The 23,316-nt window shown below is 51.8% G+C and overlaps 1 protein-coding gene across 1 annotated transcript; it reads right to left on the bottom strand.

The window, feature by feature from the left end:
- Positions 1 to 1,799: 1,799 nt before the first annotated feature.
- On the bottom strand, positions 1,800 to 21,396 carry GPS2 (G protein pathway suppressor 2). The gene is made up of 11 exons (XM_028703165.2): positions 21,190 to 21,396; positions 19,078 to 19,187; positions 18,626 to 18,738; positions 16,723 to 16,802; positions 15,636 to 15,718; positions 8,299 to 8,449; positions 8,084 to 8,170; positions 7,055 to 7,134; positions 6,049 to 6,144; positions 5,700 to 5,783; positions 1,800 to 2,067 (listed from the first exon to the last, which is right to left on the bottom strand). Exons 1-11 carry the CDS (start codon positions 21,281 to 21,283, stop codon positions 1,981 to 1,983), a joined length of 1,065 nt encoding a protein of 354 aa, XP_028558998.1. The 5' UTR covers positions 21,284 to 21,396; the 3' UTR covers positions 1,800 to 1,980.
- Between the last annotated feature and the right edge of the window lie 1,920 nt (positions 21,397 to 23,316).

Here is a 23,316-nt window from a genome sequence, read left to right as displayed (position 1 = left end):
TGGGAAGGGACCCCAAGGGTCATCCAGTCCAACCCTCTCAAATGCAATGTACCACCATTTGCAACTGGGTGGCAGCCTCTTCCTGGGGCCAGTAGCTGATCGACATTCCCCAGAAAGGAAGCTCATGGAAGCTTAAGACTATGCACTCACTGCAGGGACAGGTGCTAGATGAGGCAAAGAGGGGGGTAGTGTAAAAAAAATTAAATTAAATTTCAGTTCTCTGTGTGTGCTTTTTTGAGAGCCAGTGTGGTGTAGTGGTTAAGAGTAGTAGACTCGTAATCTGGGGAACCGGGTTCGCATCTCCACTCCTCCACATGCAGCTGCTGGGTGACCTTAGGCTAGTCACGCTTCTCTGAAGTCTCTCAGCCCCACTCACCTCACAGAGTGTTTGTTGTGGGGGAGGAAGGGAAAGGAGAATGTTAGCCGCCTTGAGACTCCTTCGGGTAGTGATAAAGCGGGATATCAAATCCAAACTCTTCTTTCTTTTCTTTTTTACAGTTTACAGTCATACCTCATGTTACGTTCTTTCAGGTTACGTCCTGCGGCGACTTGGAAGTATCGGAAAGGGTTACTTCCGGGTTTCACCGCATGTGCAGAAGCGCAAAATGACATCACACACATGCACAGAAGCGGCGAATGGCAACCCACACATGCGCAGACGCGCTGCTGCGGGTTGCACTCTTTTCATGTTCTTTTCATGTTGCAAATGCAACCAGAGGTACCACTGTATAAAAATGTGGAGGTTTCATAAAGATATATGCCTCTCTTTTTTGTCCTGACCCATGAGGTTTTCCCTCGTGCATTGAGAGTTTCATAGGATTTTTGTTCAACAAACTACCTGGAATATTTGTTTTTGATAACTGACGACAGGGCAGTTCTCAGAAGCCAGCTCCGAAAATTTAAAATTTCCTGATCTCATTATGTGTTAATAACAAGAGTGAGGCGTAGGGAGAAAAGAAAGATTACTTGTCACGTTACGCTCAACCTTACTGGCGAGGGGCCAATGTGTTCGCAGCGCATTTAATGGACAAAATGTCTCAAACCAAAGGCCGGTGGCTGTTTGTACCCCACGCCCATTAGTGAAACCGGCGCAGAGAAAAGCAGGCTTTTTGCCTCTCCATATAAAATGGAGGGCAGTCGTTTTATGTACAGAAGCAGGAGTGGAAAACACGACCCGTAGGTCAGCTGCCGTCTGAAAAACATTTGTAGCGCTGGTTAGAACAATGGGCGGTAAATTTACATACATTTCGCTTTTAACCTGACCTGCAAGTGCGCTTGGAACTACAGCTACTGCAGGTGCAAACACACACAAAAAGCTGCTTTTCCTAGAAATTGGGGACTAGGGAGGGGGGACTGACAACAGGAAAGCACTTTGGACCCTTGGCCCCTGGCAGGATTCAGCTGAACAAGCCTTTAGGTCTCTTCCCACTGACCTGCCCCAAAGTTTGAAAACGGCCTGTTTATACTCTTTTAAGCTGGTGGCCTTCAGACATGTTTGGACTATAGCTCCCATCGGGCATTAGCCAAGACATCCAGTCCAGAACGTGATGGGCACCAGCTTGGGAGAAGTCTCATACTAAATTATGAGCGATGTGTGCAAAATTTGCTTGCTTTGCATACACTTGATTCCTTCTCTCCCTCCACTTAGAAATACAAATGAGAGTCCACTACCTTCCGGTCAGCTCTTACTGCCCAAAAGTTCTTGCTAATGTTTAGCCAGACTCTCCCGATTTCTGTTATTGGGGCAAGATAGTAAGGGGTGTGTGTGTGGAACAGACACATGCACCGTTGAACGCTCCTCGAATTATACAAAGTTTTATTTAGAGTGCAATCTCTGTTTTCACAAATTACAGCGGAGAGAGAAGGGGAGAATAAAGCCACACACATGGTCATTCCGCGTATATTTTCTTTCTTTGCGCTGGGACTTGGGCTGAGGTTGGGGGGTGGGTGTCGAAGCAACAAGAGAACAGGGCGGGGGGCTCACTTGTGGTAGAAGCGCTGGCCCTGTTGCGGGTGCTGGATGAATGGGTGCCGAGGTGTTGGCTGCGGGGAGGCCTGGAAACCAGACTGTAAGAAGGCAGAGAAAGAGATGTTAAAGGAAAGAAGTTTTCAGTGTACAGTGGTACCTTGGTTCTCAAACGCCTTGGTTCCCAAACACCAAAAACCCAGAAGGAAGTGTTCCGGTTTTTGAACGTTTTTCAGAAGCTGAACGTCTGATGCGGCTGTCGGCTATTGTTTCCATGGCGCCTGCACCAATCAGAAGCTGCCCCTTGGTTTTTGAATATTTCGGAAGTCAGACGGACTTCCGGAATGGATTAAGTTTGGCACTTTTGTTTTTGCTATTTTGTGTTTTTGAGGCTTTTTCGGTTAATTTGTTTTTGTGACTGTGTGGAACCCAGTCTACTGATTGATTGATTGATTGATTGACTGCGGAAATGGATTAAAGGTGGTCATTGTTTGGATGGGGGGCCATTAGTGCAGGTAAGAAAAAAGATTAATTTTAATCATTACAATACTGTCTTATTTTATAGTACAGTACATTGTTTATTGCTTTCAACTTACAGATCAATGGCCTCGTTAGATAGTAAAATTCATGTTAAAATGCTATTTTAGGGGTTGTTTTTAAAAGCCTGGAACGGATTAATCCGTTTTGCGTTACTTTCTATGGGAAAGCGTGCCTTGGTTTTGGAACGCTTTGGTTTTGGAACGGACTTCCGGAACGGATTAAGTTTGAGAACCAAGGTACCACTGTATATGAATTAACGGTCACAACCAGAAGGTTGTACAGCAATCCCTCATCTTACGCAGGGGCTCGGTTCCTAGCGCTAAGTGGAAATCGTGGAGGGTCCAACCCTTAGAATTGCCTAATGGGGGAGAGGGAGAGCGAGAAACAGCTAGTGTACTGAGCTGGCCTTGCCCAATGCCCAGCAAGAAAGGCAGGCAGCTAAAACGTTCTTTGTGCCAGCGTAATCCCGGCTCTCCGCCTGACTTGGGACTCGACTTGCACTTTTCCAACCAGCCTGCCTTCAACCGTGCGTGGTTGACATTGCACCCATCGAGTGCGCAGCAAGACAAGAGGTTACTGCCTTTGGTTTTCAGGCTGCTGGGTACTGGGTGGAAACTCCCAGTACGTTTCTGAGCACAAGTCAAAGTGTTGGTGCTGACATTTAAAGCCCTAAACGGCCTCAAAGGCCCAGTAGACCTGAAGGAGCGTCTCCACCCCCATCGTTCTGCCCGGACACTGATTTCCAGCTCCGAGGACCTTCTGGCGGTTCCCTCCCTGCGAGAAGTGAGGTTGCAGGGAACCAGGCAGAGGGCCTTCTCGGTGGTGGTGCCCACCCTCTGGAACCCCCTCCCACCAGATGTCAAGGAAATAAGCAACTACCTGACTTTTGGAAGACATCTGAATGCAACCCTGTTTAGGGAAGCTTTATATTTGATGAATTATTGTATTTTAATACAGTGGTACCTCGGGTTAAGTACTTAATTCATTCCGGAGGTCCGTTCTTAACCTGAAACTGTTCTTAACCTGAAGCACCACTTTAGCTAATGGGGCCTCCTGCTGCCGCCAGACCACGATTTCTGTTCTCATCCTGAAGCAAAGTTCTTAACCTGAAGCACTATTTCTGGGTTAGCGGAGTCTGTAACCTGAAGCGTATGTAACCTGAGGTACCACTGTATTTTGTTGGAAGCCGTCCAGAGTGGCTGGGTAAACCCAGCTAGATGGGCAAGGTATAAATAATAAATTATTATTATTATTATTATTATTATTATTATTATTATTATTATTATTATTATGTGTCTGGAGGGCCCTTGGGGTGCCGGTTAGGCTGTGGGCAGTCAGAGTGTCTCCTCTTTGATTCCTCTTGCGCACGACACAGTGCTCCTGTCCTGGCCAAAAGATCACCTCCTCCCAGCCTGATCGAGTGTGCCTTCATGAGTTTATCATCTGTGTGCTAAATCAAGCCAGCCAAGGGCATAGCAGGGAGGAATTCTTGGTGCCGGCCTGTGGAACTCCCTTCCCCTGGAACCTTGCCAAGCAGCCAGGACTGTAAACCTCTCCGTTTCTCTCTCTGTCCCTCCCCAACCCGCCTTCCAGTCTACGCACAAACGGTTCAAAGCAGCAGAGGGTTCAGAACATACCAAACACTGAGCACGAACAGGTTGCCCACCTGTTAAGGGGTGCAGATTATTTTTAATAAAATTAAGCCAGCCAGGCCTTCCACACTGCCCACACCTTTGGCGATGTTGTGCTTCAGTTTGTTTAACCTCTACTGCTGTTTTTCATACCGAAACTAGGCTCAATAATCCTACTGGTAGTTTCGTGCTGGCATGTTTGTTTGATCGGTTTATCTTTTTAATAGAAAGGTAGAGTAAAAATCCTGAAATTAAGAACAGATTGTCTGAACTCCTTTCCCCGAGGAAGAGTCAGAAATACAGTTGTATTTTTTAAAAAAATAAATACAATGGTACCTTGGTTCTCAAATTCCTAAAACCTGGAAGCATTCCAGTTTTTGAACGTTTTTCAGAAGTCAAATGTCTGATGCGGCTGTCGGCTATCGTTTCCAGAGCGCCTGCACCAATGAGAAGCTGCGCCTTGGTTTCCGAACATTTTGGAAGTCAAATGGACTTCGGGAACGGATTAAGTTTGGTGCTTTTGTTTTTGCTATTTATTTTGCGTTTTTGAGGCTTTTTTAGTTTACTTTGTTTTCGTGACTGTGTGGAAGCCAGTTCACCTACTGATTGATCGGCTGTGTGACTGCGGAAATGGCTAATAGCCCCCCATCCAAACAAGGACTATCATCAGCGCCGGTAAGAAAAAAAATTAATACTGTCTTATTTATAGTACAGTACATTGATTACTGCTTTCGTTTTATGGATCCATGGTGTTGTTAGATAGTAAAGTTCATGTTAAATGTCTGTCTTAGGGGTTGTCTGAAACGGATTAGTGCGTTTTGCATTCCTTTCTATGGGAAAGCGCGCCTTGTTTTTGGAACGCTTTGGTTTTGGAATGGACTTCTGGAATGGATTAAGTTTGAGAACCAAGGTACCACTGTAAAAGTAATGCAGTGTTGTATTCTAGTAAAGGTAAAGGGACCCCTGACCATTAGGTCCAGTCGTGGCCGACTCTGGGGTTGCGGCGCTCATCTCGCTTTATTGGCCGAGGGAGCCGGCGTACAGCTTCTGGGTCATGTGGCCAGCAGGATTGAGCCGTTTCTGGCAAACCAGAGCAGCGCACGGAAATGCCGTTTACCTTCCTGCCGGAGCGGTACCTATTTATCTACTTGCACTTTGACGTGCTTTCGAACTGCTAGGTTGGCAGGAGCAGGGACCGAGCAACGGGAGCTCACCCCATCGCGGGGATTCGAACCGCCGACCTTCTGATCGGCAAGCTCTAGGCTCTGTGGTTTAACCCACAGTGCCACCCGCGTCCCCTTGTATTCTAGTAGCCCCGTATAAATTGATGCGCCAACATTGGCGGCATCCGACAGGAAGTGTGATTGGCGGTGGTTCTGCTGGGGATTGGCCTTTTCAGTGGGGGCTCCCCATCTGCGGAATGACCCCAACCTCAGACTGTACAGAGGCCAGAGGCTCACTAGTGAGGAGAGCCACTCTGCATGCGCTCAGAGGTACTGCCGTGGCACGGCAAGGCTTGGGATCGAGCTCCGCTCCCCCCACCCAGCCAGCGAGATACTTACTGTGTGGGGCTGCTGTGGGGCGGTTCCGTGGGAGAAGCTGCCTGGGGAGGCTGGGCGGGCCGGGTGGGTGTACGCCAAACTGGGCTATAAGGGAGAGAAAGCGGGTGGGGGGGCCAAAAATCAGCAAGCGGGAGAGAGCAGGGTGGAAAGGGGTTGGGCGTCGCGACGGAGGTGGGAGAGTCGCCCACCTGGGACAAGGAAAAGGAAGGCAAAATTCACAACAGGCCAAAAACAAGGGGAAGAACGACAACACATTACGGGCGTGGAGAACCGCGTAACTGGGAAGCGGAGTAAAGAAGGGGAGTAGAAGCAGGAAGAGGGGCAACGCGCCTTCAGGTTCTGAGCTTACCTTGGCAGCTGTCTGGATCTGGACTGGGATTTGGGGGGCTTGGAGGAGGCCCTGGTTCGGGTGCAAGGCTTGGGGGTGCATCGGACGCAGGGTCGACTAGAGAGGGAGAGCAGAGGAATTAGACCGTCTCCCAAGGTGAGAGGGAATGCACTCTGCACGTGCACTGGTTATTTCACGGCCGAGTCCGAGCTTAAAATTTACCCCCCTGTGTAACAGTCAAGAATGGCTGCATTCGCACCGCTGTGACGCCATTTTTATACAGTTATGGCTTTCCCCCAAAGGATTCTGGGAGTTGAGGGTCTTTGTTTTTGTTTCTTTGGAGACCCATATCCCTCTCAGAGCGGTATTTCAGAGTGGTCCTGTATACCTGAAGGAGCGCCTCTACTCCTATCGTTCTGCCCGGACACTGAGGTCCAGCTCCGAGGGCCTTCTGGCGGTTCCCTCCCTGCGAGAAGTGAGGTTGCAGAGAACCAGACAGAGGGCCTTCTCGGTGGTGGCACCCGCCCTGTGGAACTCCCTCCCACCAGATGTCAAGGAAATAAGCAGCTATCTTATCTTTAAAAGACATCTGAAAGCAGCCCTGTTTAGGAAAGTTTTTAATATTTAATGCTGTATTGTTTAATATTGGAAGCTATCCAGAGTGGCTGGGGAAACTCGGCCAGATGGGCGGGGTATTAATAATAATAATAATAATAATAATAATATTCAATGGTTAGCCATCTCGTAAGACCTCTGTGGGATAGCCCAGTTGGTAAGAGCATAGGGCTCTTCATCTCGTGGCCGTGGGTTCAAGCCCCATGTAATTTCGTTGTCCCCGAGAGGGGGCAATGACAATAAAGATATTATTATTATTATTATTATTATTATTATTATTATTATTATTATTATTATGTTGGGGCTAAAAGATTCCTGCATTCCAGGGGGCTGGTGACCCCCGGGGCCCCTTTCCAACTCTACAAAAGAGCACGGACATTTTCAGAGAGCGATGCTCCGGGTGCGAACTCACCGAATCGGTAAATCCCGACTGCTGGTTGGCGTGCTCCAGTTGTTTCTGCAGAGGGATGGCCGTGCTGGGAGGAATGAAACCTGGAAAGGGAAGGTTGAAAGAGCTAAGCGTGAGCCTTGCAAGGAAAGGAACAGGGCCCTGGAAGAAGTGTGGAGCTGGTTCGTTTTCTCTTTTCGGACAACATCTCCCAGCGCAGCTCCCCTGCCATCTCATGTCCATGGAGGCGCAGGTCAACTCTGTGTCCAGGGCAGCTGTCTACCAGCTCCATCTGGTACGCAGGATGAGACCCTCCCTGCCCGCAGACTGTCTCGCCAGAGTGGCGCATGCTCTGGTTATCTCCCGCTTGGACTACTGCCATGCGCTCTACGTGGGGCTACCTTTGAAGGTGACCCGGAAACTGCAATTAATCCAGAATGCGGCAGCCAGACTGGGGACTGGGAGCAGCCGCTGGGACCACATAACACTGGTCCTGAGAGATCTGCATTGGCTCCCAGGACGTTTCCGAGCACAATTCAAAGTGTTGGTGCTGACCTTGAAAGCCCTAAATGGCCTCAGTCCTGTATACCTGAAGGAGCGTCTCCACCCCCATCATTCTGCCCAGACACTGAGGTCCAACTCCAAGGGCCTTCTGGCGGTTCCCTCATTGAGAGAAGTGAGGTTATAGGGAACCAGGCAGTGGCCCCCGCCCTGTGGAACACCCTCCCATCAGATGTCAAGGAAATAAACAACTACCAGACTTTCAGAAGACATCTGAAGGCAGTCCTGTTTAGGGAAGCTTTTAATATTTGATGAATTATTGTATTTTAATATTTTGTTGGAATCTGCCCAGAGTAGCTGGGGAAACCCAGCCAGATGGGCAGCATATAAATAATAATAATAATAATAATAATAATAATAATAATAATAATAATAATAATAGGATTTGCCAACCCCCCGCATGCTCTGGTCCACAAAGAGTCGAACACGACTAAACAACTGCAGACTTATTATTATTATTATTAGGATTTGCCAGCCGCTCTGCAGACTTACCAGGCTGAGCCGTGGGGAAGTGGCTGTGGATTGTGTAGCCGGGCTGCTGTTGCGGCAAGTACTGCATGGTGGGGAAAGCAGAAGGCCCTGGAAGGGAAAGGAGACGGGGGTGAAAGCCCGGCCTGCTCTGCCCCTGCCACCCACGCCGCGGAGGGAAAGGGATCCAGCGTGGCACCCCATCGCCCGCCTCTCTGTTGTGCGGGTGCCATCCTCACCTCGGATCGACTGGCTGCTGGCGTAGCTGACGGGCACCGTGTGCTGGCTCTGCCCCACGGCATAAGGGCTGTGCCCGGACTGCCCGCCCTGGTACTGGCCGTGCTCTGCCGTGCTGGCGGGGAAAGTCGGCTGCGTGGCAAAGTGGCGAGACTGGGGAGACAAAGCACGCACAGAGACGTCCCTTAGGGTTGCCGTGAGGCGCACCAAATCTGCCTCACAACTAACCGCTTTGTCTTATTTGCCATGCGACGTATTTTCGTGTTTCCCTACCCTAAACGGGCCTGTGGGGCTTGGAAGGAAGGGCGGCATATTAATTTAAGACAGCATCTTAAAAAGCAGAGACATCACCTTGCCAACAAAGGTCCGTATAGTTCAACCTCTGCTTTTCCCAGTAGTGATGTATGGAAATGAGAGCTGGACCATCAAGAAGGCTGATCGCCGAAGAATGGATGCTTTTGAATTCTGGTGCTGGAGGAGACTCTTGAGAGTCCCATGGACTGCAAGAAGATCCAACTTCTCCATTCTGAAGGAAATCAGCCCTGAGTGCTCCCTGGAAGGACAGATCCTGAAGCTGAGGCTCCAAGACTTTGGCCACCTCATGAGAAGAGAAGACTCCCTAGAAAAGACCCTGATGTTGGGAAAGATGGAGGGCGCAAGGAGAAGGGGACGACAAAGGACGAGATGGTGGGACAGTGTTCTTGAAGCTACCAGCATGAGTTTGACCAAACTGCGGGAGGCAGTGGAGGACAGAGGTGCCTGGCGTGCTCTGGTCCAGGGGGTCACGAAGAGGCGGACATGACTAAACGACTCAACAACAACAAACTATCATAAAAACAGCAATAGCAAAGGCAGGGCTGCCGCCGTCCGCCATTTTGAAAAGGGAGCCATTTTGTGAGGGAAGAACTAACCGTTTTGTCTTGTGTATCTAGGGGGGGCTGTTATGTAGTGTAGTTTCACCCTGGGCCAACAGGGGGATACTGTATATAGTTTTCACTCAGGTCTGTAGATAGTTTTCACTCAGGTCCGCGGCAGTTATTTTAGGCGGGAACTCTGGGCTGTTGTGGTTACAATGTGACAGCCGGCTGCCTATAAATACAGGCCGGCTGAGCTGTTCACTGTCAGTTCTATTCCAGCTTACCATAATAAAGAGCTACTTGAAGAGATCGCTGTGCCGGCTGCTATGTCAACCCACGACTTAACACTGGCGACGAGGATGGGATGGATGGACATCAGAGCACAGCCAGATGCGGCCAGCCTCTGAACTGAGCTGAATCACTGAGCTGAATCACAGAGCGAAATCACTGAGCGAAATCACTGGGCAGAACCAGTTCAGAGCTGACTGTTCTGGCTAGAGCACTGTGTTCCATCCATCGCCCTTCACGCCGGCATCGGAATCATGGCTTCACTTGTGCCTCTACCGCCGTTTGCGCCAGCCTCTGAACCATGGGACTCCTACCTCGCTCGGTTCGACTGCTACCTCCAAGCCAACGAGCTGACAGCAGTATCACAGGATCGGAAGCGGGGCCTATTCCTCAGCCTCTGTGGGCCTGAGGTGTTTGAGACGGCCCGAGCGTTGGTTGCGCCTGAAGCAGTCCAGGCATCACCATGGGACACGATCCAAGAGAAGCTCCGCAACCACTACGCACCAAAGCCGTCCAAGATTGCTGCCCGCCATGCGTTCTACCACAGGAACCAGGCAGAGGGGGAGTCAATCAACAACTACACCACCGCCCTGCGACAGGCTGCAATGCACTGTGAGTTCCGAGACTTAGACGATGCCCTGATGGATCGAATCGTCTGCGGGGTCCGGGACATCCATCTGCAACGGCGTCTCCTAGCCAAGCCAGACCTCACGCTACAGAAAGCCATTGAGGAGGCTGTGGCCTCAGAAGCTGCTGAACGCTCCGCTCAGGAGATCCGCAAGTCCAGCAGCCTGCGTCTTGCTAGGGAGCCCGTTCCGGTGCATCATGAAGAGGCCAGCAGTGAGGAGGCATCCTCCAGTGAAGACGATGATGTGCACCAGACAAAGCGGGAGCGCAGGAAGTTCCAACAGAAGTCCAAGGGCCAACCGGAATGTGCTGGCTGCGGAGGCAACCATTCCCGTGCCAAGTGTCGATTCAGAGACGCCATCTGTAGGAGGTGTTCCAGAAGGGGCCACATCGCTAAGGTCTGCCGATCGGCTCCGTCTGACACCCCCCCTTCATCGACTCGCAAGTCCAAGTCTTCACTCCAGTCTGCCAAGGAAAGTTGTTTCGCTCTCACCAACTGCCGCTGCCCGTCTGGAACCACGATTGGCCAAACCGACTCGCCTACGAGACGCAAGCTGAACGTCACGGTGCTCATTGAAGGAGCTCCATGTGACATGGAGATCGACACCGGGTCTGCCCTGTCCATCGTGTCATGGAGCACCATCAAAAGACTGGTACCCAGAGTGTCCAAAAGGCAACTCGACTCTCACCGCGTACACCTGAGAGACTACCAGGGAAACGACGTTCCCGTGGTAGGCGTTGGCCGGTTCCGGATCGCCTTCAAGGATTTTTCGGGCCTGCTCCGGTTGGTGGTGGTCGAAGGTCAGCGGCCAAGCCTCCTAGGGCTAGACTGGTTTGATGCCCTCGGCCTGGAAGTCACCGGCATCAACTGCATCTCTAACGCAGAGACTGAGGGTCTGGTCAAAGACTTTGCCGAGGTTTTTGACGGCACCTTGGGCCAATATACAGGTACGCCCATCTCCTTTAGCCTGGATCCACAAGTCGCCCCCATCAAGCTAAAGCCACGCCGGGTTCCCTTTGCTCTCAAGGCTAAGGTGGACGAACAACTGGACAAACTGATCGCCCAAGGAGTTTTGGAGCCGGTTGACCACGCAAAGTGGGAAACCCCCATCGTCACGCCTGTCAAGCCAGATGGGTCGGTGAGAATCTGCGCTGACTACAAGTGCACGATCAACAAGGCACTTCAGCAGCACGCTTATCCGGTTCCTGTTGTCCAACACCTGCTGCATTCCCTGGGTGAGGGTAAGGTCTTCGCTAAGCTGGACCTTGCCCAAGCCTATCAACAACTGCCAGTCGATGATGCCACTGCTGAAGCCCAGACGATCGTCACCCACCGGGGGGCATTCCGTTGCCGCCGGTTGCAGTTCGGGGTGAGTGTGGCTCCTGGCATCTTCCAAGGCCTTATGGAGCGTCTCCTGCAAGGGCTTCCGGGCGTGGTACCATATTTTGATGACGTCTTGGTGTCTGCAGACTCACACCAGCAGCTGTTCGAGCGCCTCCGTGCCGTGCTGACCAGGTTCCAGGAGGCCGGGCTCAAGGTAAAAAGGGAGAAGTGCCAGATCGCCGTTCCACAGGTAGAGTTCCTGGGCTATCTTATCGATGCCTCCGGTCTTCATCCAACCACATCCAAGATCCGCGCTATCCAGCAGGCCCCCACTCCAAAGAACAAAACAGAGTTGCAGGCGTTCCTGGGGCTGCTGAACTTTTATAACATGTTCCTGCCCCACAAAGCCACAGTGGCTGAGCCTCTTCACCGACTCCTTAGCACTAAGACGCCTTGGGCCTGGGGTCATCGGGAGACGGCGGCCTTCAACGCGGTCAAGGCTCTCCTTTCTTCGGACAGTGTGCTGGTACAGTACAGTGAATCCAGGCCGCTGGTCCTTGCCTGCGACGCCTCACCTTTTGGCATCGGGGCTGTCCTTAGTCACCGTTTTCCAGATGGAAGAGAAGCACCGCTCGCCTACTTTTCCAGGACACTATCTCCGACGGAACGGAATTACAGCCAGCTCGACAAGGAGGCATTGGCACTTGTGGCTGGAGTGAAGAGGTTTCATGAATACCTCTATGGCAGGACTTTTGACCTCATCACTGACCACAAGCCACTCCTGGGCCTCCTCGCCGGTGATCGTCCAACTCCACCGGTCCTCTCACCACGCATGCTGCGATGGACTGTTTTCCTGGCTGCCTACCACTACCGGCTCATCCACCGCCCGGGGAAATCGATGGGCCATGCCGACGCTCTCAGCCGTTGCCCTCTTCCAGCATTTGTGGAAGACCCGGCTCCAGCTTCATCGCTCCTTCTGATTGAGGATCTTCCGGCAGCGCCTGTGTCGGCTGCCACTGTGGCCTCCGCATCTGCCCAGGATCGCACCATCAGCCGGGTGCTCAACTGGGTGTGGAGGGGGTGGCCACAAGGGCCCTTTGCATCGGAGTTCCAGCCCTTCGCAACCAGACAACATGAACTCTCAGCTCATCGCGGCTGTCTGCTGTGGGGAGACCGCGTCGTGATTCCCCAGGGACTCCGTCAGCGCGTCCTGGAGGCTCTGCACGTTGGCCACCCGGGAATTGTCAAAATGAAGGCGTTGGCTCGGTGTTACGTCTGGTGGCCTAATATGGACGATGCCATCACTGCCTGGGTGTCCGCCTGTCAAGCGTGCCAGGAGTCGAGGCCTGCACCACCGGCAGCTAAGGGATACACGTGGGAGACGCCAAAGACACCCTGGTCGAGGGTGCACATCGATCTGGCTGGCCCCTTTCACGGCCGGACCTTTATGGTAGTGGTGGACGCCTATTCCAAATGGCTGGAGGTCGCCCTGATGCCCTCCACCACTACCGAAGCTGTCATCCGGGTGCTGCGAGGCCTGTTTGCAACGCATGGGTGTCCTGATGTCCTTGTCTCTGACAACGGACCGCAGTTCACATCAGGCACGTTTGAGCGGTATCTTTTGGGACTGGGCATCCGCCATGCCCTAACGGCACCCTTTCATCCATCCAGCAACGGGCAAGCGGAAAGAATGGTGCGCTCGACAAAAGAGGCACTGGCGCGCCTGGACCGGGGAGACTGGCATGAGCGGGTCGCCGAATACTTGTTCGCGCAACACATCACCCCTCATGCGGCCACAGGGAGGAGTCCTGCGGAACTGCTTATGGGCCGCCGCCTCAGGTCACCGCTCGACCGGCTACACCCAGACTTTGCCGTGGCTGAACCCCCAGGCTGTGCCAACGCACCACGGTCATTTGTCCCAGGAAACCAGGTCTTTGCCCGGAACTATGTGGGGGACATCCCTTGGGTGCCAGCCACAGTAGTGGGAGTCACTGGACCTCGCTCGTACCAGGTGGCACTCGAAGACGGGCGCTTGTGGCGACGGCACATAGACCAACTTAGGCGCAGGGTTGGGGACTTGGACACTACCGAGGTGCCCCCAACTGCGCTTGCGGCTCCAGAAGAGACACGTACAGATGGCGAGGCTCCACCTACACCTCCCTCGCAAACTGCCAGCGTGGAGCCGAACCAAGCCGTCTCAGAACAGACTCAGACCACTCCACTTGCGGAGGCTCCACTCACAGCAGCGGATCCAGGGGAGTTGGTTCCAACGCCACCTAGGGTCGCACCACAGCCTCAGCGAGAACTGTGTGGCCCTCCGGACTTGGCTACCAGTCCCCGGCGGTCTGGCAGAGTTTCCAAGCGCCCAACTCATTTAAAGGACTATGTTGTTGGACAGGTATCACTGTTGGTCTAAGTATGGGAAATGTAACCGATATGCTTTTGTGCCTAATTGAACCATTACGCGTAGTGCTGTATATAAGGAAACCATTACGATTGTAACTAACGCCTTATCTCGGTGGGGAGGGGTGTTATGTAGTGTAGTTTCACCCTGGGCCAACAGGGGGATACTGTATATAGTTTTCACTCAGGTCTGTAGATAGTTTTCACTCAGGTCCGCGGCAGTTATTTTAGGCGGGAACTCTGGGCTGTTGTGGTTACAATGTGACAGCCGGCTGCCTATAAATACAGGCCGGCTGAGCTGTTCACTGTCAGTTCTATTCCAGCTTACCATAATAAAGAGCTACTTGAAGAGATCGCTGTGCCGGCTGCTATGTCAACCCACGACTTAACACGGGCCATACACAGAATACTGTGGTCGGAAGCAGCCTCCGGGAGAAAATCGGGAAAATATCTGGGGAAATCGAGACACATGGCAACCCATGTCGGCAGTGTTGTTTGTGCCGATTTCCCTTAAAAATAGCTCCAAAACGTCAATTTTTGTTGAGATCTTGCCAAAAACAACCCCCACCCCACCCCGCAATAAAAAGCTCAACAACTTTTGTGTCCAGATTTTGAAACGTGGCATCCCTAGTTTATCATGTTATGTGGTTTTGTGCTGTAAACGGGCCTGTGGTCGTTGGGATCGAGGGCAGTATATAAATTTAAATAACAACCACCACGACAATAGAAAAGGCAGCGCTGCCACCGCCCGCCATTTTGTGAGGGAACGTTGGGAAGAGAACGTTTGACTCTGCTCATGAAAAGCAAAATATAACCACTTCCTGGGGGAAAAGAAAATTGGGCTCAGCCCCTGGCACGGTTCTCGCTCGCTTAGGCAGGCCTGCCTTCGTGGCATTTTAACGGGCAATTTTTATTACGTATCATTTGTTTTAGACGCATGGCTTTTACTTCTACTCTGATAAATCTTACATCAATTTGGCTTTATATATCAGGCATACGCAACCGGTCAATTGCGGGGCTTTCCTGGTCGATCGTGTGATCCTGGTTGATCACCCCCCCCCCAAAAAAAAACTCCACAATGGTCAATCCAAAGGGTAGATCACTGCCAGTTTTTTTATATAGTGGGAGTAGATCACAGTCTCTTGGGCATGGGTAGGCAAACTGAGGCCCGGGGGCCAGATCCGACCTAATCGCCTTCTCAATCAGGCCCACGGACGGTCCGGGAATCAGCGTGTTTTTACATGAGTAGAATGTGTCCTTTTATTTAAAATGCATCTCTGGGTTATTTGTGGGGCATAGGAATTCGTTCATTCCCCCCCCCCCCGCCAAATATAGTCTGGCCCCCCATAAGGTCTGAGGGACAGTGGACTGGCCCCCTGCTGAAAAAGTTTGCTGACCTCTGCTCTTGGGAGTTGGACATGCCTGTTTTATATTATCAGTTTTTTAAACGAATATTTCACATTGCATTTTGCAAACTGCTTAGGACGTTTCTGCTGATTAAGCAACGTGCCCCTCTTGCCAAATAAATTACCGTATTTTTTGCTCTATAAGACTCACTTTTCCCCTCCTAAAAAGTAAGGGGAAATGTGTCTCCGTCTTATGGAGTGAATGCAGGCTGCGCCGCTATCCCAGAAGCCAAAACGGCAAGAGGGATTGCTGCTTTCACTGCGCAGAGATCCCTCTTGCTGTTCTGGCTTCTGGGATTCAGAAAAAAATTTTTTCTTGTTTTTCTCCTCCAAAAACTAGGTGCGTCTTGTGGTCTGGTGCGTCTTATAGAGCGGAAAATGCGGTAATGAATCCTTCGAGGAATACTATGACTTCAGTGTTGAGGGGCACTCACTGTGATCACTGGAGGTCCAAACATCTGCTTGGCTCGATCGGCGGATATCAAGGTGCCGGCCCGGTTATGGCCCCCGGGGCTCCCTGCGGAGAAAGGGAAGAAATCCCATTGACATCAACCCCTCCAAGCCGGCCAGAGGGCAAGAAAACTCCTTCCCAAAGGGGTGGGGGGGGGTCAAGTCTTCTCTTTCCTCTGATAAAAGACTCTCCGGAAGGGATAGGGTTACGCACTATTTAATTGGGATCCACCATTATGGGACAGACCGAGTTGCAGAGATAAACAGTCATGGGGGAGGCGAGCTCTTAATTTGTTATCATATCTGTACTTCAAGTCCGAATTGGCAAATGTCCCCTGAAAGACTAATGTTTGATGCAACCTGTCTGAGAAAATGAATGAGCAAACGCCTAGATTTTATTTCATCGGAACTGAGAGAAGATGGCGTCTGCCACCAGAGAAGGACTTTTGGATTGATTCGGCATAAACACCAGCGTGTGAGGACATATTGCAAACAACAGACATATCAGCTGAAGGGGGGGAAAAAGGAGAGTCATGCAAACTTCACACAGAAGCATATTCCTGCTCACTTCAACTCGCCTGTGGAAACAACTCAGAGGCCATGAAGGAAGGAAGGATAACAACAACAGGAAGATTTAAAGAAGGAAGTATTGGAAACTCAATGCGGTAGAAATGTAAGATGATTGGAACCCCGCTGAACTTGAAGCATGGGAAGCCCCAACAAAAAATTATAATTTGGCAGAATATTTGGACTATATGAGATGTATTTGTATAATTTGGAATATGTAATGTGATCTGATCGGATTTTTTAAAAAAAGTCTTCGCTTTCCTCCGCTCTCCCCTCTCCCACACCTGCAATCCTAACAAGGGAGGCACCTCAGAGGCTTTATACATGGAATGTCCTGGGTTCGAGTCCCGACATCCCTCGCTAAAACTGGACCGCAGGTGGAGACTGGCGGCCCGATTCGGCACAAGGTGACTCCAGGTGGGGAAAGCACACCTGCCTGATCCGTGGCCGAACTCTAAGAGAATTCTCTCAATGCGCCGCCGTCGCGGCCAAAAAGAAACGCACCTTGCATGTTGAGAATGTGAGGCCCTGCGTGGACGGCCATTCCTTGCTGGTAAGCGGCTGCCGTCAGCGTCGTCATGTCGCTGTGGACAGGAGGAAGGAGGTCAATAAAGCGCCTGCAATAACAGCGGCGATGAAGCCCAGCTCAGAAATAAAACCGATTTTCGCCGGCGCCTGCTCTCGCCATTCGCTGCCCCTTTTGCACAAGGCAGGGGAGAACTGAGTCAGTTGTGGGCTGCCTTCACGGTTTCACACACATTGTGATTTCTGCGTACTGCACACACACAACACAATTCACGAAATATTGCCAGGTCAAAAATTACGAAACTGGTACAGTTGTACCTCAGAAGTTGAACTGAATCCGTTCCAGAAGTCAGTTCTGACTTCCAAAACGTTCAGAAACCAAGGCGTGGCTTCTGATTGGCTGCAGGAAGCTCCTGCAGCCAATCAGAAGTTGCAAAACCCGCGTCGGACGTTCGGGTTCCAAGAACGTTTGCAAACCGGAACACTCACTTCCAGGTTTGTGGCATTCAGGAGCCAAAAGGTTTGAGTCACAAGGCGTTCAAATTCTGAGGTACGATTGTATCATGATATGGACTTCAAACCGGTTTTGGACAATATATGAATGTAATTATTATATTTTATTCTTTTAATTTCTATATCACTTTATATTTTTAAGAAAAATCTCAAAGCAGTTTACAGCAGGGGTCAGCAAGGATTGCCTCGCCTGGGTGAGATCACTCTCACAGAGATCGCTCCATGGGCTGGATCGCGTCAACTGAGTCCCCGCTCTGCGCTGTGCTGGTTTAGCGCAGCGCACAAGGACTCGCTGAGTGAGCGGCTTGGTTCAGGGGCGGCTAGTGGGCCGTTTAAACAACCCCCATGGACGGCTTATGGCCCATGGACCACAGGTTGCTGACCCCTGGTTTAAAGGTAAAGGTAAAGGGACCCCTGACCATTAGGTCGAGTCGTGACCGACTCTGGGGTTGCAGCGCTCATCTCGCTTTATTGGCCGAGGGAGCCGGCGTACAGCTTCCGGGTCATGTGGCCAGCAGGACTAAGCCGCTTCTGGCGAACCAGAGCAGCACACGGAAACGCCTTTTACCTTCCTGCCGGAGTGGTACCTATTTATCTACTTGCACTTTGACGTGCTTTCGAACTGCTAGGTTGGCAGGAGCAGGGACCGAGCAACGGGAGCTCACTCTGTCGCGGGGATTCAAACTGCCGACCTTCCGATTGGCAAGTCCTAGGCTCTGTGGTTTATCCCACAGCGCCACCCGCGTCCCTATGGACCACAGGTTTACAGCATATTAAATCAATAAAACATAAATAAAACAATCTGAAGAAAATCAAATATACAGTCAAAGCAACATAACATCGCCCAGCCCTATGTGGAGGCCAGTATTCCAAGCACACTCACACCACAGAACAGGCTGTGGGCAGTTTTTTGCGAGAAGCAAAGCTACAGGGAACCAGGCAGAGGGCCTTCTCGGTGGTGGCGCCCATCCTATGGAACGCCCTCCCAGCAGATGTCAAAGCGATAAACAACTACCTGACATTCAGAAGACATCTTAAGGCAGCCCTGTTCAGGGAAGTTTTTAATGTGTGATATTTTTGTGTATTTTTGGTTTCTATGGAAGCCGCCCAGAGTGGCTGGGGAAACGCAGCCAGATGGGCGGGATAGAAATAATAAATTATTATTATTATTATTATTTTATTTTCAGTTTCTTGCCTAGTAACTCCTAAGCACGGAATTTGCCTTTTTCACAGTGGCCAAACACTGGCTCAACACCTCCACGAGGACCCTGTGGTCCTACTCAGTCACAGCCAGTTCAGAATCCGCAAACATAAACACACAGTTAGGATTTCCCCCTCTGCATCGCTAGGCGCTTGTGATTTTGCCAACCTTTGCTCCTTGCGCCGTCGTTTCTCTTCCTCGTGAAGCACTTTCTTCAGCTGAAGGAAAAGCTGGTGCTTCTCCTCCTGTAGGGCGAGCAGTTTCTCTTCCAGCTTCATGATCTGGGGGTGCAAAAGGGGTCGGAGGTGAGCTGGGATGTCTCCAGGGACGGAGAAGAAGAGTTTGGATTTGATATCCCCCCTTTCACTCCTTTTAAGGAGCCTCAAAGCGGCTCACATTCTCTTTTCCCTTCCTCTCCCACAACAAACACTCTGTGAGGTGAGTGGGGCTGAGAGACTTCAGAGAAGTGTGACTGGCCCAGGGTCACCCAGCAGCTGCATGTAGAGGAGCAGAGACGCGAACCCGGTTCCCCAGATTACGAGTCTACCGCTCTTAACCACTACACCACACTGGCTCTCTCACACTGGAGGCCTCCCAAAACACAGGGCCGCCCCACAGACCTGCTCCTTCGTCTCCTCCAGGGACATCCGCTCTTCCATCTCCTTCTTCCGACGCCTCTCCTGTTCCTCCTTCATCTTCTGCTCCATCATCTTGTCGACTTCTTCCTCCTCTGCAGGACAAGGGGGAAAGGCATAATAATAATAATAATAATAATAATAATAATAATAATAATAATAATTTATTATTTATACCCCGCCCATCTGGCTGGGTTTCCCCAGCCACTCTGGGTGGCTTCCAACAGAATATTAAAACACAATAATCTATTAAACATTAAAAGCTTCCCTAAAGAGGGAGGAATTACCTTCCCGAAATGCAACTTCCAAAGAGCCTCAACTCAGTTCAAGACTTAAGGTTTTGTACTACAGGAAGAATCAGTTGCACAAATATAAGATGGCGGACCCCTGGCTTGCCAGTAATCCATGTGAAGAGGATCTAGGGGTCTCTGTGGACCACAAGCTTCACATGAGCCCACAGTGTGATGCAGCAGCAAAAAAGGCCAATGCTATTCTAGGCTGCATCCATGGAAGTCTAGTGTCCAGATCAAGGGAAGGAATAAGGTAAAGGGACCCCTGACCATTACGTCCAGTCGTGGCCTGCTCTGGGGTTGCGGTGCTCATCTCGCTTTATTGGCTGAGGGAGCCAGCATACAGCTTCCGGGTCATGTGGCCAGCAGGACAAAGCTGCTTCTGGCGAACCAGAGCAGCGCACAGAAACGCTGTTTACCTTCCCGCCGGAGGTAAAGGAGCGAGGGCCGTCGCATGGAAGATGGAGCAATCTTATTTTCTCCTGCTCTGGAGGGTTGGATAGATTAAAGTTGCAAGGAAGGAGATTGGGACTAGACTTCAGGAAGAGTTTTCTGACCGTAAGAGGCGTTTGACAGGGGAAGGATCTCTTTATCTACTATTTATCTACTTGCACTTTGACATGCTTTTGAACTGCTAGGTTGGCAGGAGCAGGGACCGAGCAATGGAAGCTCACCCCGTCATTGCGGGGATTCAAACCGCCGACCTTACGATCGGCAAGCCCAAGAGGCTCTGTGGTTTAGACCACAGCGCCATCCGCATCCCAAGGGAAGGAACAGTCCCGCTCTATTCTGCCTTGGTCAGACCACACCTGGAAGACGGTGTCCAGTTCTGTGCACCACAATTTAAGGAGGATACTGGCATGCTGGAATATGTGCAGAGGAGGGTGACCAAGATGGTCAAAGGTCTGGAAAACAAGCCTTATGAGGAACGGTTGAGGGAATTGGGTATGTTGAGCCTGGAAAAGAGGGAACTGGGAGGAGATCTGACAGCCCAGTGGCGTAGCGTGGGGGGTGCAGGGGGGGCCGGCCGCACCGGGCGCAAAATCTGGGGTTAGGGCAAATCCACAGGTTAGGGGGCGCAAATCCACGGGTTAGGGGGTGCAAATCCACGGGTTAGGGGGCGCAAATTACTTGCCTCTCCTCGGGTGCTGACCACCCACCCTACGCCACTGTGACAGCCACCTTCAAATCTCTGAAGGGCCGTCGCATGGAAGATGGAGCAATCTTATTTTCTGCTCTGGAGGTTTGGACAGATTAAAGTTGCAAGGAAGGAGATTGGGACTAGACTTCAGGAAGAGTTTTCTGACCGTAAGAGCCGTTTGACAGGGGAAGGATCTCTCTGGGGTGATGCTGGGCTCTTCTTCCTTGGTGGTTTTTAAGCAGAGGTTGGAAGGTCTTGGAAGTGTCAGCTGGGATTCCCGCATTGCAGGGGGTTGGGCTGGATGACCTCTGGGGTCCCCTCCAACTCTACAATCCTGGGATTTCCCCCCAGCAGGTCACCGGGGGTCAGCCGCTGCCTCCTCCCAGCCTAGCCTACCTGGCAGGGTTGGGGTTGCGGGGATTGCGCGCCGCCTTGAGCAGCTTGCGGGAGGCGGGATATGAACTCAAATGCAAATGCATGCAAATACATGCAAATGGAAATACAAATGCAAATACATGCAAATGCTAATACAAATACGAGTACATGTAAATACATGCAAATGCAAATGCTAGTACATGCAACTGCATGCAAATGAAAATACAAATGCAAGTACATGCAAATGCATGCAAATAACCCCCCCCCCGTCTCTCTCTCTCTCTCTCTCACCCTGCCGCTTCCTCTCTCTCTCCACCATGACGTGCCGGTGCAAGGCGCGGGCCATGGCCGAGCTCAGCTTCGGCCTCTCCAGCAGCGCCGGCATGGCGGCCTCTCCGGCTGCCCGGGGCGCCCGGGACCCGAGGCGGAGAAGGAGGCTCCTCGGAGGCCGCGGAGAAGGAGGAGGAGAAGCAGCAGCCCGGGAGAGGCGACGCCAACACCCCGCGCGGCTTCCTCTTCCGGGTCACAGCCGGGGACCCAGGAGTCCGGGCAGGCTCCACCCCCGCAACTGGCTGAGAGAGGGACCCAGGAGTCCGGGACTGGGCTGCCCCCTCTCCCCGAACTGAGAGGGAGGGGGACCCAGGAGTCCGGGAAAGGGACCCCCGCTCTCCCCCAACTGAGAGGGGGACCCAGGAGTCCGGGACTGGCTGCCCTCTCTCCCTCAACTGAGAAAGGGACCCAGGAGTCCGGGGAAGGGCTCCCCGCTCTCCCTCAACTGAAAGAGGGACCCAGGAGTCCGGGCAGGCTCCTCCCCCCTAACTGGCTAAGAGAGGGACCCAGGAGTCCGGGAAAGGGCTGCCTCCTCTCCCCCAACTGAGAAAGGGACCCAGGAGTCCGGGACTGGGCTGCCCTACCTCCCCCAACTAAGAGGGGGACCCAGGAGTCCGGGCAGGCTCTACCCCTCCCAACTGGCTGAAGGGGACCCAGGAGCCGGGAAAGGGCTCCCCGCTCTCCCCCAACAGAGAGGGGGACCCAGGAGTCTCGTGCGCTCCTGCTCAGAGGGGAAGGGACCCAGGCGTCCGTTGTGGCACCCCTCGAGAGAAAAAACGGGATGGTGGAGGTGGGACTGTCCTAGGGGGACTCCTGTCGGTGTGGGGTGGGGAGGGAGCCTTAGGAAGCTCCCCCATCTGTGCTGAGGGAAGGAGGGCCGGCCGCCTCCCCCACCCCCAGATGTGAAAGGACCCAGGAGTCCGAGAGGCAAAAGGAGCGCTAATACAAACGCCTGTCTTCCTTTCCTGGGGGGCAGTGAGAGAGAGAGGATCAGCCCCACTGAACCCTGTGGGAGTTATGTTTAAATAAACATATATTCGGATGAGTTTGTGGGTGCTGGACTCCCCTAAACTCCTGGGTACAGTTAGGGGGCAGCGCCCTGAGCACAGACAAAATTTGGCACCCCCATAATATTTATTTTCACAATAATTGTGTAGGTACCCCTAGAAATATTGGATGATGATGATTTATTTTGCACCCGGTGCCACCCTAAATCCAGCACTGGTCCATTGGGTAATAGATTCTCATTAAGGCTTGGGGTGTCAAAAGTTTATTAAGCTGGGCTACTCTCCTGTGTGAAGCGAAAGCTAGATCCATGGGGGTGTGAGTTGTGCACTAGACACTTCTAATCCTCTGGAATCAGCATGTGTTAAAAGCTAGCTAAGGCAATGATAGTCCCAGGGTGATGCGCCGTTCAGAAAACAAAGGATCAGAGGAACTCTTTGAGTTCAATGTCTGTCTGAATAAAAGGCTATTTGAGAAACAAAACCCTCTTGGGGTGATTAAGCCAGGCTTCCTCAACCTCAGCCCCGAGAGCTAGGGATTATGCGAGTTGTAGGCCAAAAACATCTGGAGGGCTGAGGTTCAAATTCTGTACTTGTGTAAATAAACCATCTACCCCAAAGACATTGCAAGTCTCCGCTGTGACTCGATTCCCAAAAGCAACCACAAACCTTGGGTAAGCATGCCTGGAACTCCCCGAAACCTTGTGCCACTCAGAGATTTTGGGTGGCATGCAACGATTTATTAAGGAAGGAAATGTGCTTTCCCGCCACGCCCACTCGCAAAGTCTCCCTGCAGCCAGAGTCAGGCCCGCCAAGTGGCAAGGAGTGACACAGGCTTGGCGCCTATGGAGATGCCCATAAGGTAAAGGGACCCCTGACCATTAGGTCCAATCGTGGCCGACTCTGGGGTTGCAGCACTCATCTTGCTTTATTGGCCGAGGGAGCCGGCGTACAGCTTCCGGGTCATGTGGCCAGCAGTGGTGAACCAGAGCAGCGCACGGAAACGCCGTTTACCTTCCCACCGGAGTGGTACCTATTTATCTACTTGCACTTTGACCTGCCTTTGAACTGCTAGTTTGGCAGG

This window comes from Podarcis muralis, chromosome 13 (genome assembly GCF_964188315.1).
Source record: "Podarcis muralis chromosome 13, rPodMur119.hap1.1, whole genome shotgun sequence".
In the NCBI taxonomy this organism is placed as follows: Eukaryota; Metazoa; Chordata; class Lepidosauria; order Squamata; family Lacertidae; genus Podarcis; species Podarcis muralis.
Note: the sequence above shows the minus strand (reverse complement) of the source record. Positions and strands in the feature narration are given on the sequence as shown.